Source organism: Salvelinus namaycush, chromosome 21 (assembly GCF_016432855.1).
Source record: "Salvelinus namaycush isolate Seneca chromosome 21, SaNama_1.0, whole genome shotgun sequence".
Lineage (NCBI taxonomy): Eukaryota > Metazoa > Chordata > Actinopteri > Salmoniformes > Salmonidae > Salvelinus > Salvelinus namaycush.
The window spans coordinates 22,087,097-22,103,131 of NC_052327.1; the positions used below are offsets into that span (position 1 = coordinate 22,087,097).

General features: G+C 41.2%; 1 protein-coding gene across 1 annotated transcript; it reads left to right on the plus strand.

The window, feature by feature from the left end:
- Window positions 1-1,955: 1,955 nt before the first annotated feature.
- On the plus strand, window positions 1,956-14,369 carry LOC120066652 (DNA replication complex GINS protein PSF3-like). Its single transcript, XM_039018084.1, has 3 exons — window positions 1,956-2,223; window positions 9,271-9,504; window positions 12,301-14,369. The coding sequence occupies exons 1-3, from the start codon at window positions 2,053-2,055 to the stop codon at window positions 12,529-12,531; spliced, it is 636 nt and encodes a 211-aa protein (XP_038874012.1). The 5' UTR covers window positions 1,956-2,052; the 3' UTR covers window positions 12,532-14,369.
- Window positions 14,370-16,035: the final 1,666 nt, after the last annotated feature.

Below are 16,035 nucleotides of genomic sequence, written 5' to 3' on the forward strand. Positions count from 1 at the left end.
AATCGCCCCCGACACGCCTGTCTGCAGTGGACTTCTCGCCCTTTGCCAAAGACAAAACGGCACCTAAAAAAAATCTGGGTTGTCAAGTCTGACTAACAGACGCAACAGCCCATTTCCCTGACCACAACATGAGCGACTGAATGCTTTGATTCACACCAACCGAGAAAAACTAGAATCTATAGGATGATGTCAAACGAATGACAGAAAAACAAAACGATAAAGATAAGCAACACGTTTTCCCTCACAGCTAATGCCAGGTAGCCTGCCCCAAATCACAACAGGGATGACAAACACAAAGCGCAACAAACGTATCCGACAGTCGCGCTTCTCCGCAATAGGCTACCACATTTGCATTTATTATTTTGCCTTGACTGGCTCAGCTGATCATAGCAATGACAACTGTTGCTGTCTGTCTGCCAGTATGTCTTTCCAACGATGTGTGTCCGAGTCCACTTGTTCTCCAGTTCCCGGAGATTCGGGTCAATGTATGCCGCTCCCCTGCACTATCATATCCGCGCGCTCGCTCTCACTCTTGCTGCTGGCAGACAATGGCGTTCAGTGCGCATACGCGGATTATCAATGTAAAGACCGTGTGAAGAGGGAATACACAGTACTCTATATTCTTAATCACGATTAATTGATTAACAGATTGTCCTCGTTGTCTATCTCTTCTAGAAATCCAACGATGACTCTTGTCTGTCTCGCCCCCGGCTGCCAAATCAGTGTGAGCAGAGGACGAGATATGACCTGATGTCATAACCAAGTTAACATGCAGATGGCACAGTATTCATATTTCTCACCATATACTGCATTGTTGAGATTATTGACTCGTGAGTAATTATGGGATTAGGCCTACTAAATCTCATCCTGTTGATTAGTAGCCTTGATGTATTTCCCCCCAAATAGTCCTAATTGTTATTGGCATAAATTATTGCCTAACTGTTTATTAGCCTACTGTTAAATAAACTATAAATAAACAAACAATGAACACTATTCACCATTTATAAACCCAGTAAACAATTTGTAAGGTGCCAGAATGTAAAATAAACTACCACTGTGTGTTTCTTAAAAAGCAATCTGACTGAGAAAACGGTGTATCATTCCATGGCATCACAGTTGAAAGACAAAGGATAGCCTATAGGCCTACGGAACGAGTCAGAGGTATTTACTTTGCCTTCTTTTATTAATGTGTGTGGGTGTGCCACTGTGCCAGGAAACACACATCAAATGTGTGCGTGTGTGTTAACAATCTCTTTGATTTAGGCTACACGTGATACAGGTTGGCCTATGTGTCTGAATGTGTGGGTTTGAGTGACAGCACAGTCAGGGGTGACAGACACCTGTCACTCCCATTCACTCATGCAACAAGGCAGTCTAACTAACAGTATATCAGATTGTCATATCTCAGGTCAAAATAACCCAATTAGGCCATTCTTGTTGATGTGGTCATTAAACATAGCCTACAAACACAAACACACCCACAAGATAAATATTTGAACTGCTTCATACAAAGGCGACCTTGGGACCTCCACTGGCTAAATTAGTAATTGCAAGTTACTAATCACTCACCATCACTTAAACTTGCATTGTTGTTGCAAAGAAATACATGCCACCTCAGATAACCATGCTGTTCAGAGACTGAATAACGTGTTTTCAGCGATACAGGTTAGAGTATTTTAGCCTATATGATCAGTGAAAAATATAGCTAGTCTGCTAATAATGCACGGAGTTTTTTTTTTTTTTTTAAAGAACAAAGAAAAATAAGCATTAAGCATATGTCTTTAATGTGCACGTCTTTCATGTACTCTTCTCATAAGAACCAGTAATTATAGGCTAAATGTTAAGAAAGCTCTCTGTTTTATCCGATTGTTTTGACTGTCGAAAATCGATTGCTCTTGCCTGGCTCAAAAGTGGACTGTTGCGCATGTCGGGTCATTTTGAAGTTTCGCGCCAAACCAGAGAAGCAAAGTGTAAACAGTCCCACACAGCAGAAGTTAGCTAGCTCGCTAATAACTTGTCGGATATCTACTTTTGAACTACTGTGAGTTTTTAATGGAAACACATTCGTACCTTCCCGTGCCTCCCGGGGTGGGGATGGAAGAGAATTTCTTATCTCTTGATGACATTTTGCTTTCTCACGAGAGGCTACCTAGTCGGACAGAATGCACATTTCCCCGACTTGGATTCCTGGAGAAATCGAGTGACTCGCGAGACATTCAAGAGGTCAGTCGAACATGTGAAACAATGTAGAGCTAGCTAAAAACGCCATCCGATAATGTTACTGTGTAGCCATTAATCTCATCACCTGTGGCTGTTAGCTAGCTAACTAGTTATCCACTTGGAATTCCTGCTAGTCATTCAGTCAACTCGTTCACTAGCCCTTGATCATGACCCAGTTCCATTACACAAGTCACTGGGGGAAAGCAAAATGAAAAATACGTATTTTCTAGGCGTTGAAGTTAACTTCAAATTTGTTGCTGAATGAAAGCATGAAAGGTATTTCATGTTTAAAATGCATATTTTCCAGGATGTTGAAAAGGCGTCTTTTCCGGACGTTGAAAAATGTTTTTTTCCGGAAGTTGAAATAAGGTTCATTTTAGGTTCTGAATGAAAGTTGAAAATTAGTAATTTATAGACCTTTGTTTGGGCCAAATAAGGCTCGTCCATACCGGGCAAAATCTGAACCAAACAGACGTGCACTGGTGATTTTAGCATGTAAATCTTTGTGGGACAAAAAAAAAAAAAAAAGTGGGGGTTGCATGCCAGCAAAGCCACTACACAACACAATACATTAATTGCACTATAACGGGGACAAACGGTGCCTACATAAAGCTGTCCCAACAGCAGTCCTAACTTCTTACCACTACTACACCTGGCTATCAGCGGAGCCTTGTCTGCCGCGAAACAGTTAATTCAGGCTCATTTACTGCCTTTAAAAAAAAAACTGCTGATTTGGTTGTGGTTTCTACAGACAATTTAGATGTACAAACTATGGCGTAAGGGGACGACGAGCGGATAAGAGGCAACCCGTAATTTCGATTAAGATATTAATGAGCGAACTAAGACGGACGTAGTCAATAACTATTTGTTCAGCACTTTTGAAATGTACAGCAACATAATTCAGAACATGGGCCGTTCTTAGTGTTCTCCCAGTACACAAAATCAGAACCGTAGGATAAATAAAGGGAGCATATAACCAGACAATGAAAGCTCTTACAATATTCAATGATTACATTTCTCAAAAACAGGTAATAGGCTACATGTGCACCACCAAGTCAGAACAGTAGGCAAAATTAAGAGGTGAAAATAAATCAAATTATTAGCATGAGGCACATGGGCTACTAACAGTTTACAACACAACATACACTTAGTATTATTTCATATCTACAGTATACATATCTCCCTGGCATATTGCGTCATTTATGCAGCAGCATACAAGACACTTTTGGACTCACCTTTTTCAGGTCACTTGAACAGGAAGGTGGCGCAGCAGTCCTTCATGGGCAAATTTTGTCATCAAAGTCTGTAATTCTCTGGATTTATAGTGCTTTCAAGACAACTGGGAACTCTGAGAGGGGGGGGGGGGGTTGAATCATGATGACGTCAGTGATCTTCAGGTCATAGCTCTAGAAAGAGGCCCGAGTTTCGAATTTACAATTCCAAGTTGGATGAAAGTTCGAAACCTATTTTCCCAGTCGTAGCTCGTTTTTCCTGAGTTCCCAGTTGTCTTAAACTCACTAAAGCCAGATTTTTCAGTTCGAAGTTAGTTGTTTTGAGCGCGGCACAAATCATGCTTCATTGACACCATGGCCAATGTTGAATATTTAAGACTTTCGACCACACAGCCACTCCACAGAATAGCATTGCTTTGCAATACTTGCAGTTAGCCACACTAAATCCTTCCAAACCACTCATAGTTGAATTTGAGATTTCCTTGTGTAATGTGATTTCCATGTGTAACTTGTGTAATGTTTATGGCCGATGAGCACCGATACCTTTTATCTATAATTTATTTTCATTATTTTCCTTCATACAACAAGGATTAAAAAGGATTTGTCAGTAGATTGTCGACTTGATTCATGATGATGACTGCTAGCTAAGATTTTGAAAGTATGATGTTAACATGATCAGTCCAATCAAAGCTACTGTACATGTAACGTGATTTGATGTAATTTTATCTGTGGCCAATGACATTGAGCCTTCTTGGTTGGGCACTTCTAATGGAACTCTGGCAGAAACCAAGGGGCTAGAATTTTCTAGCTCTGCCCTTAGACTTGGCGGTGACGTGGTGTCCCCATGAGTGACAGAACACTGAGCCGATCACGGCGCAACACTCCGTATTTTCTCCTGGCTTGCCCCACCACCACAGAAAGCACTGAGCTAGGCTGAAACACCTGGATTTTTGAGCTGCCTTCCTCAAGAAAACAAGAGACCATGTTTGTATGTGGCTTTTTTAAACTCAATGATATATTTTTGCATTGTTTGCAAACTGATATGTGACACGTATAAATGCCAAAATAGCATGCAAAAATGGACCCCCCCCCCCAAATAAATGACTGCTTGCCACTGCGTAGATGATTGGTTCAGATTTGGTCTGAACCGCACCTAAAACAGTGGATGTGAAATCAAGGCCGTTCTGGACTGCACAAAAGAAAACATCCAAAAGGTGTCGGTCTGTGCTTACTGAGGCCTGTGCCTACATTGTTGCCTGAAATGTTATTTTATAAATGCCCATCTGTGGTATGTCTACCGTTTGGAAAACACAAAATAAGACATCCGGACAGGGCCAAAAAATGGCCAAAAGACATTGGCTGGAGCCTACTGGGGTGTAGCCTACAATGTCAGCCAGCAATGGAATTTTATGAATGCCCACCGATTGTAAAACAGGCCGATGCATTGGCTGTATTAGTCCTGATTCCTGGGACTAATCAATTTGCCTATTTAAGCTATGAATATCAACTACCCAACTTTATCAGGAGTTATCGCGAGCCTATTTGTAATGTGTTTACAACAGCGGGAAATACAGAAGTATTTTATTTTGTCAAAAATGGACAGATACAAACTTGAAACCACTAATGACAATGGGGTAAAACTCCTGGACAACAGTTGTGATTGTCCATTCCAAATTGTCCCTTTTACTTTGACCTGTCCTGTTTTTAGGATATGTTTGTTCACATGCCAGTGCATTTTTATTTTGGTTGAACGCCATTTAGGTTAGGCTATTTGATCTGAGAAACCTGCATGATGTAAAAAGTGTCCTTCTCAAAATGTATGACAATGTAATATCTCCAGCCTGTAGGCTACAGAAAGGCCACATATTCTTTCTACAGTGGTTTCTCTAAAAGTTGCGAGCTTGCGCTGCGGGACTTAGAGGTACCCAGCTTCATTGCTCCAGACCACAACAAGGAGGAGTTAGAGCACTCATTGTGCATTTGGGTCCCAAGGTTTTTATTTGACCAATCATATTGAGTGGTTCCAATGACGAATTTTGACGTGAGCCACCCTTGTGGCGTCCTTCAACAAAGATGTCTGACAAAATAGTATTGTGGAACCAGATGTAAGTTGTTCTAACGTGAGACGAAACTGGGGGGGGAAACGACTTGTGTAGAATGTAAACCTCGATGGTGTCAACTGTGCTTATGTCTGCGTAGCGTAATGGGAAAAACAAAAACTTCTGGCCTAGCGATCAATGACAAACGAGCTCGCTGCCCAGGCTTGCATAATTACAAAGAGGAGATTCTCCTGACTTAAAATGGTGCCCGTGTCACAATTTTGCTTCCGCCCCTACCTGGGCTCGAACCAGGGACCCTCTGCACACACAGACAACAGCCACCCTCGAAGCATTGTGACCCATCGCTCCACAAAAGCCACGGCCCATGCAGAGCAAGGCGAACAACTACTTCAAGGTCTCAATGAGTGACATCACTGATTGAAACGCTATTAGCGCACACCCCGCTAACTAGCGCACACCCCGCTAACTATCTAGCCATTTCACATCGGTAACACCCGACTTGAAATAAAATCTAAATATACACATTGCGAAATTGTTTCCAGCAGCACATTTACAGTCACCAACGCTCTGGTTAACACGTAAACTGCCTTACCACCTCTGCTAGGGTGAGTAAAATGGTCAGCGTGGTCTCATTTTTCCGTTCGGGGCGGCAGGGTAGCCTAGTGGTTAGAGCGTTGGACTAGTAACCGAAAGGTGGCAAGTTCAAATCCCCGAGCTGACAAGGTACAAATCTGTCGTTCTGTCCCTGAACAAGGCAGTTAACCCACTGTTCCTAGGCCGTCATTGAAAATAAGAATTTGTTCTTAACTGACTTGCCTAGTTAAATAAAGGTAAAATTAAAATTTGGGTCTGGAAGTAGCTAGCCAACATTAGCTTGGGTGCTTGACTGCCGTTTTATAAGACCAGAACGCTCAAATCAACCCTACTCCTCGGCCCGAACGTCCAGTGTGCGCTCTGAGAGCGAAATGGTCTGAATTTACAAACACATTTTTGCAAGCCACAGCCACATGACTCACTGTCTGTAGGAGGCAATTGCCGGCTAATGGAAAACCTGTCAGGGATATGAGTCTAGCTAAATTGTAAAGTATGGTGGAGCTGTTTTACAGGAAAACATTTCATGCAATCTCATTGGATTGTAGTGGCCTTGTTGTTTGAGCAAGAGTTTTGGAAAATATTGCGTTTTGAAGACGTGCATCCATAGACACGATATAGCAAATTTGGTGTGTGCGATCCAGCGGTTCTGGAGAAGATGTTTTAACATTAGAAATGGTCCAAAAATGTATCAAAAGCAAAAAAAAAGAATGTTCTGGTATTTGGCAAGCGTGGTAAAGACTACAGAAGTAGCTAATTCTAGGGCGACGTGTCCATTTTGTCCTGATGGTCTCAGTGGGCCACAGCTTGAACCCCGGCATTGCTGCTTGCAGCTATACTTCTCATTATTAATAGGAGACAAATATAAGCACCCACATTGTGTAGCTATAGACCCATATAACGTTATAAAGTCATGAGCCTTGTGCGTGGCCAAACTGAAATGCATTTTGGGGAGATGTTTGTTGTGACTGTGTACACTGTGGCCAGTTTTTAATAGGTACCTAGAGGTCGACTGATTTATGATTTTTCAACACCGATTATTGGAGGACAAAAAAAGCCGATACCGATTAATCGGGCGATTTAAAAAAATATATATATATATATATACATCATACACACACACACATTTTTGTAATAATGACAATTGCAACAATACTGAATGAACAATGAACACTTTTATTTTAACTTAATATAATACATAAATACAAACACAAACACACACACACACAGAGCTCTGAAGTGACAATGATACTGAAGAGTATGCTTAGGAGACAAATACTCTCAACTGTTTGAATAAAAATAGAGTTTAAGTTACCTGTGATGAATGTTGAAAACAAAAACTGTAATTTCTATATGCAGGAAATCCTATTTTAATGATGGGCATGGTAAGAATTGACGACCAAAGTGCGAGTCATAATTCTCATGACACCTTCTAGCAAAATCTGAAAATCGGTTCCTTCATTTATTCCATAGGATATTTTTAGATTCAAGGATATTTTTAGATTCACTTAAAATAAGGTCTGTGTTTCGTGTAGGCTTACACCACCGTGCCAATTTTATAACTGTAGATATCCATAGGACAAGGTAACTCTGATCAATATTGGCTAAATATAAGCGAAGATCATTTTTTTTGTAGAGTGGATTTATGAAAATATGTTGACAAACGTTACCTTATCCTAGTGAGATTTACACGGGTATCAAAACGTCGAGGCGGTTTAAGCCTGCACGAAACACAGACCTTATTTGAAGTAGATCAAGACATTCTCTATGGAAGACATGAACGGTAAAATAACGAAGGAACCCCTTTCAAGTTCAGCCGCAAGTTATTACAGGAATTATAACGCGTCGACTATTTCTCTCTAAACCACATACCTTTGACTAATCCGGAAACTATCACCTCAAACAAAACGATTTTTCCGTTCCGTATTTTATCTAACGTGTGGCATCCATGAGTCTAAATATTCCTGTTACATTGCACAACCTTCAATGTTATGTCATAATTACAGAATTACAATTCTGGCAAATTAGTTCGCAAAGAGCCAGGCGGCCCAAACTGTTGCATATACCCTGACTCTGTGTGCAATGAACGCAAGAGAAATGACACAATTTCACCTGGTTAATATTGCCTGCTAACCTGGATTTCTTTTAGCTAAATATGCAGGTTTAAAAAATATATACTTGTGTATTGATTTTAAGAAAGGCATTGATGTTTATGGTTAAGTACACATTGGAGCAATGACAGTCATTGATTGATTGTTTTTTATAAGATAAGTTTAATGCTAGCTAGCAATTTACCTTAGCTTACTGCATTCGCGTAACAGGCAGGCTCCTCGTGGAGTGCAATGTAATCAGGTGTTCGAGCATTGGACTAGTTAACTGTAAGGTTGCAAGATTGGATCCCCCGAGCTGACAAGGTTAAAAATCTGTCGTTCTGCCTCGTAGGCCGTCATTGATAATAAGAATGTGTTCTTAACTGACTTGCCTAGTTAAATAAAGGTAAAAAAAAAAAAAAAAACGGAAAATCGGCACCCAAAAATACCGATTTCCATTTGTTATGAAAAACTGAAATCGCCCCGATTAATCGGTCGACCTCTAATAGTTACACCAAATGGTTCGCTCCTACAGACAGTGTCGTGTGGCTTTGCTATATAAATCAGGCAGACAGGCGCCGATGCAATTCAGTTACTGTTCGATTGAATGTTAGAATGGGCAAAACGAGTGACCTAATCCAGTGGTTCTCAAACCTCTCCTTGGGGACCCCCAGCCATTTAATCTATTCCAGAGCTAGCACACCTGTTTCAACTTGTCAACTAATGATCAATCCCTTGACTATGTGAATCAGGTGAGCCAGTTGAGGGTTACTACAAAATTGTGAAATGTCTGAGGGTGCCCGAGAAGAAGTTAGAGAACCAATGACCTGAGCGACTTTGAGCGTAAGCAGCATGACTCCATGGCCACATCATGCCTGGTGTCAACGGTACAGGCTGATGGCGGTGGTGTAATGGTGTGGGGAATGTTTTCCTGGCACAGGAAAACACGTTAGGTCTCTTGATACCAATTGAGCAATGTGTCCATGCCCCAAAGAATTCAGTCTGTTCTGGAGGCAAAGTCGGTCTGGCCCGGTACTTGATGGGTGTGCGAAATAATATTTTTCTTCGGTCTTCCAGGGTACGAAGATGGAGATGCCCCTGTTCCTGGCAAAGGGCTTGTATGAGAGGAAGAGGCGCGTTGTCTCAGTGGAGCTGCCCAAGGTCTACAAAGAGGGCTGGAGAACTGTGTTCAACGCAGACCCCACTGTAGTAGACCTTCACAAGATGGGACCCTATTACTATGGCCTCGGCTCCCAGTTGCTGCACTTTGACAGCCCTGAGAATCCGGAGATTGCCCAGGCAGTACTTCAGGTGAGTACAGCACACAAACAGTGATGTCAGAGGGTATAAATATCTCACTGCTCACTCCACTACCCCCCCCCCTCGACAGTTCAGGTGTTATTAACTTTGGCTGCTAGCAGAAACTGTGCATATCCCAACTAACCTTCATTGTTTTATTAGTCTGCTGTTGATACAGTCCCAAAATGTTTGGCATGTCAGCAATCAAGTTTTCAAGATATAGAACTTTCAAAATACAGTGTGTCACAGTATGATGCATTTTGCAAATACCAAAATATCGATTTTTGAATGGAGTTTTCCTTCCATATCGTACTATCACTCTTTTACCGTCATCATTGATTTCATATAAGGGAGAAGTGTATATAGCGATTCTGGGGAAACAATTTTAAACATACTGGCCCTGTGCAGAAACCCAACTCTCTTCTAAGCATAGCTCCTGCCTCATTGGTGCTACTACCATAGCCAAATTATTTCTCACTGATCTTTATCTATTTGTACCCATTTAGTTGTATAATATCACTAGAAAGTTTATGAATGAGTCACCACCCAGGTCAAATGGTTGGACACGCTGACAAACCCATTCAGTGTTATGTCCCATAGTCAGCCACTAGGTGGTGCCATGTGATCGAATTGTCATCATTGACTAAAAGGCTGCGTAGTGTTTTGTTGCTGGGCAGACTGACAAATCACATCAGTCATCTTTGAAAAACAATGACTTCAAGTGAATCCAACAGGATTATTAGTAGACTCTGCATCCACGAAGGATGACTGAGTTTCATCAAATGTTTTTATTCACCTCTTCTATCTCCTTCATGTATGTATACGGGTTGTGTGTATTTTTCTTTGGTGTTTATATTAACCTCCCTCTTTATTCACCTCTTGTATTTTATTGAGCTCTTGGTATGGTTGTGTGTATTTCTCGTTGGTTGTGTTGATGTGAAACATTATATTCTCATGGTTTAACCCAATGATATTTGTAAACACTGTATTGCTGATTCTATGTATTGGCCATTGAGAGGCTTTGAAGCCACCAGTCAGCCATATTGGTACACTCCAGTAAGAGCTGTCCTCCCATAGGAATCAATGGAATTCTACAGTATTTCAATTAATTGTTTCAAGGACAGAATTACATGTATTCACATTTTTGCAGTGGGGAGAGTAACATTAGTCATCCATTTTTTTAATATATGTGTTTATTTTTAGCTCATAATTTGATTTTTAAAGTATGCATTTAAATGTGCAATAGTCTCCCGATTGGTGCAGCGGTCAAAGGCACTGCAGTGCTAGAGACGTCACTACAGAGGGTTTGGCCGGCCGGGATGTCCTTGTCCCATCGTGCTCTAGCGACTGCTTGTGGCGGACCGGGCGCATGCACGCTGACTTCGGTAGCCAGTTGTACGGTGTTTCTTCCGACACACTGGTGCGGCTGGCTTCCGGGTTAAGCGAGCAATGTGTCAAGAAGCAGTGTGGCTTGGCATGGTCGTATTTAGGAGGAAGCATGGCTCGCAACCTTTGCCTCTCCCGAGTCTATACGGGACTTGCAGTGATGGGGCAAGACTGTAACTACCACTTGGATATCACGAAAAAGGGGTAAAAAGTACAAAAAATAAAGGTACAATTTGGGGAAAATCACGTCGCCATTTCCTGCTTGCTAAAATTCTAACAGTTTGTCCAATTTTAGTTTGACAAAACAAGCATAGAGAACCATTGTACCATCTAAACCACTGTTAAATGTCTTTTCATTAACCAAAACTATTGTATTTTCAGCTGTTTGAAGCTGGTGTACAAAACCGAAAGTAAAAGGTGCAAAATGCAACGTAAGAACGGGAAGCATAGAAATGGCGCAAATAGAACAGATTTAATGCGTCTTAGACTTGCTTTCAATGACAGAGAAATTTAAGTTATAGATATGTGAATTTGGTCCAGGTGTCCAAAAAGTAACATATTTCAGCTTTAAGGTGTCTGTAATAGAATAGATGTGGAAAAAACGAATATAGACATTGATAAATGCATTTCTGTAGCTGTATTTCTTTTAGGTTTTTTTTTACGATAGAGGGTGAGTGCCAAGATGGAGTCACTGCTTCAACACAGCTCCTCCTATCAGTCACCTAGTATGTATGTATGTATGTATGTATGTTACTACCACCGTGCAAAAGTTTGGAGTCACTTAGAAATGTCATTGTTTTTGAAAGAAAAGCAAAAAAAAATGTGTCCATTTAAAATAGCATCAACTTGATCAGAAATACAGTGTAGACATTGTTACTGTCGTAAATGCCTATTTTTATGGAATATCTACATAGGCCCATTATGAGCAACCATCACTCCTGTGTTCCAATGGCTCATTGTTAGCTAATCAAAGTTTATAATTTTAAAAGGGTAATTGTTCAGTAGAAACCCCTTTTGCAATTGTGTTAGCACAGCTGAAAACTGTTCTGATTTTAAAGAAGCAATAAAACTGGCTTCTATACTCAAGCCCAGGACCTCCACATCCGGCTTCTTCACCTGTGGGATCGTCTGAGGGAAGGGGGGTCAGGGTGCTGAGGAGTATTTCTGTCTAATAAAGTCTTTTTGTGGGGGAAAACAAATTGATTGGCTAAGCCTGGCTCCCACGTGGGTGGGCCTATGCCCACCCATGGCTGCGCCGCTGCCCAGTCATGTGAAATCCTATAGATTAGGGCCTAATTCATTTATTTCAATGGAATGATTTCCTTAAATGAACTGTAACTCAGTAAAATCTTTGACATTTTGTATGTTGCCTTTTATTTTTGTTCAGTATAAATCATTGGCTTAAAACCTCTTCACCTCCAGACATTCATTGGTCGTTTCCGCCGGACCATGGATTCCTCACAGAATGCCTACAACGAAGACACGTCAGCCCTAGTGGAGCGCTTGGATTACCTGGAGAGGGCACTGTTCAGGGCAGGGCAGAGCGGCCTCAACAGCTTCCAGAACTGGGAGAGGGGCCGCGCATCAACCATCACTGCCTCTAGCCTGGTGCTCAACTACCGCAAGAGGAAGATCACTGATCTGCAGTCCTGAGGGGCATCTCCAAAGATGCATCCCAAATGACACCATATTCCCTATATTCCCACTACTTGGGCCCTGGTCCATTTGGAACCCAAAGCAATAGGCCAGAAGAGAAATGACTGAGTTGGAAGGAGAGTAGTGGAGGTGTGTGTGTGTCATAAAATATAGAAAACTGATTCCCACATGAAACTTAGCTGAGTTTTGTTTTTATGTTATGGTGTAATCTTGTGTGTTCGATTTTGAGATCTTTATACACATTCTGTACACAAATGTTTTTCAAAGACTTTGTAAATATTTTTTGAATTATCTGCTTTATGTAATGTAAGTTTGAATTGTTATAAAATTAAAGCTACCTTAGTCTTTAAATTGGATGTCATCCTTAAAGTAAGAAATGGTGGGGTTAAACAGGAATGTATTTGAAAGCAGAGTTACAGTATTTTGCCGACGCGTGTGGCCATGCATTTCATCAGGGATGATGAGGCAAAACAACTTTTAAATGGTTGCGTAAGGATTAACAGGAATGTATTACCATATTATGTAGCTCTGCATGCATTATGAATGTAACCTACCCTTTCTTCATAAATGTCATTACTACAACAACACCAACTTAATGAATATATGGCAGAACTGATTTACAGCACATCGATTTAGTCTGTTTGAAAACCATCTACAGTACATCATCATATGCTGTGTTCATAACCAAGTGGGAAGGTGGTATTTATCACACGACTGGAAAAAATCCACTGGAACGCCCCTCCAACGGGTAATTATTTAACTAGGCAAGTCTGTTAAGAACAAATACTTATTTACAATGACGGCCTACCAAAAGGCCTCCTATGCGGGCTGGGTTTAAAAATATAGGACAAAACACCCATCATGACAAGAAAATAATTACTAGTGGGAAACTATCATCCCTGAGCTCAGGCTTCTTCCACACGCCAACCTCTGTCACCTAAGTAAATTACCTCTAACAGCATTTTTGGTAGTTAAATGCAAAAACATTTTTTTATAAAAAGCAAACTATTAATTTGGTCTTTGAACACTTGAATTTGTTTCCAAGCATGATGGCTGTACTTTTAATTTATGGTTGACGCAGCTTGTTGGCCATTAGCTAATCAGCGTTTCTCAACGAGTTCAAATCACATGAATGCATCCAATTGGTATTTACGACTTCACAACTAGTAACAACGTTAGTCTACAGAGGAGCAGCTTGGATCTCTGCCCATAGAGAATGATAAAGGATTCTTATCTGTCCCATTGTCATCAGCACACGGGCAGCGCCATTGAGGCCATCTCCATTTTGAAGTAGTCCATTTTCCTCTACTACTTCTATGAGTTGGTAAACAGGCTGAAAAGGCGCATACTGCCATCTGGAGTGTGTTCACTGGCTGATCCCTCTTGACCTGGATGGAATTATGTGATCATGCTAAAACAGACTTTTGGTCACTAGACTCTATCGATCTACCATAGAGCCCGTAGTCATAACAGCACAGAGAGTTGTTGATGCTGCTGCATTAGCTACGCATTGGTTGTTAGGGGACTTCATCTTTACAATGAAACTGCCGTAAGGCATTACCCAATTAAAAGTACATCTAATTTGTACTCTGTCAGCATCAAAGTTTCAGCCTGTGAACATTTTAATCACAGGGAATGATTCTTGACTCATGTGAATTGGCTAAAAAATGTAATCTCAATTTGTTTAACCTGAAATGTGGTTTGCATAATGGCCCTTGTAATGTAATCCTCTGTTTACAGTACATATTCATGTGGTGCAGTGTCTGCATAATAATGACTGAAGTGACGGAGCTCTCAGGAGATGTGTTATGGGCAGCTGAAGGCTGTTACAACGTCAAGTTTTGAATGGTTTATTTTTGCAAAAGTGTTTTAGTGTTAATGTGTGATACATAAATGTGAGTGTGTTGACCTTGTGCTACTGCTGTCACTCATTAGACTTGTCTTTGTCACAGCACTACCTGTTCCCCAGAGGTGACATTCACACACATCACATTCATTTATTGTGTGTGAGAGATGATCAAAAGCTCTATCTGCGTCATAATGCACAAGGGCAAGTCTCGGTGTGCAAACCTCCGCACTTCACACACAAATGAAAGACCTGTAGGAAGCTTTCTAAAGAGAACAAGTACTGTTTACAAACGATTAAACTGTCTATCCCTGTTGAGAGGAAATGTACATACATTATGTATGGTAGTAAATCAGTATGTTTCTACAGTACAGTGGCAGTCCTATATGTTCTCTCGTGTTAAATGCGGGTCAGCTGATGCCTGTCCTGTTAGGGAGTTGGTGATGCGATAGAAGCTATTGACGTTCCCCTCTGGGGTGTAGCTATTGATCCTGGGGACTGACCTCTGTGGGGAGGGTTTGAAGAATATTATCAGCTTTTCCCTCGTCATAGGCCTACGTCACAGTGTACTGTAACTTTTTATGCTGGACCATCAGGAATCTTACCAGTCCAGACCATTTGGAGGGACTCTGCAGTTCTGGTAATAGTAGAAGTCTGTTGTCAGTGTTTCCTGACCGCATGACCTGACCAGGGAAACTCCTGGCTCTAGTCATTAGTACTGCAGAACTGAGGTAATGTTCTTAGCTCTTTAGCACAGGGCCCATTTCTCCATGGTCTTGAGGCGAGAGAGAGAATATGGCTTGGCTAGAGTAGCTTCCAATCAATGCCTCAGCGGAATAAGCCAGGGTTGTCTAGATATCTGAAGATTGTGACGCAATGCCTGAGCACCACGTGATTCTAGTGTGTGTGCTATGTAGTATGGCTGATTTGCAGGCTTCTAGAATGTTCTGGTCTGATCTTGTCTGGTGCTGTGACAACTGTCGGAGATCTCCCTGGAGCCAACTAGAGAGACTATGCTCAGCCAAAAGATTATCAACATCAAAGGGTAGAGTTAGGGACAGAGTCCAGGAACTGACACACACAGCAGCCTCTGCTTTCTGTTTAGTTTAAGGGTCTCTGACGGATTTAAAACGAACATATTTGTGTACGCTTGCGCCTCATTTTCTGGGTATTATGCAGGCAGATTTGGGCTTTTATTATGAATGTGGCTGCCAATATACTGTTTCCATGCAATTAACTATTTAATTATCTTTTCTTTGAAGTGTACTACCGCACAGTTCCATAATAGGGCTTGTGTTTTGGGTAATTCCAGCCCACATTATTTAGACTACTTTGATCTACTACAGCACTTCTCTTTAAAGGCCTTGTTCTTATTTGAATAATGGTGGTGGGATGCTGCTGGCTTTTTGTTCTGTAACACTACATCTCATTGAAAGTTGCTTCTTCTCACCTTTCTATTTTCTGATTGTCTTCTGTAGGGTGTCTGCCCTTTTTACCCGCATGGCTTCACAGATCAAAGAACAAAACTAAATATCAGAGGAGGCTGGTGGGAGGACCTATAGGAGGACGGGCTCATTGTAATATCTGGAATGGAATAAATGGAACGATATCGAACACATCAAACATGTGTAAACCACATGTTTGACTCTGTTCTA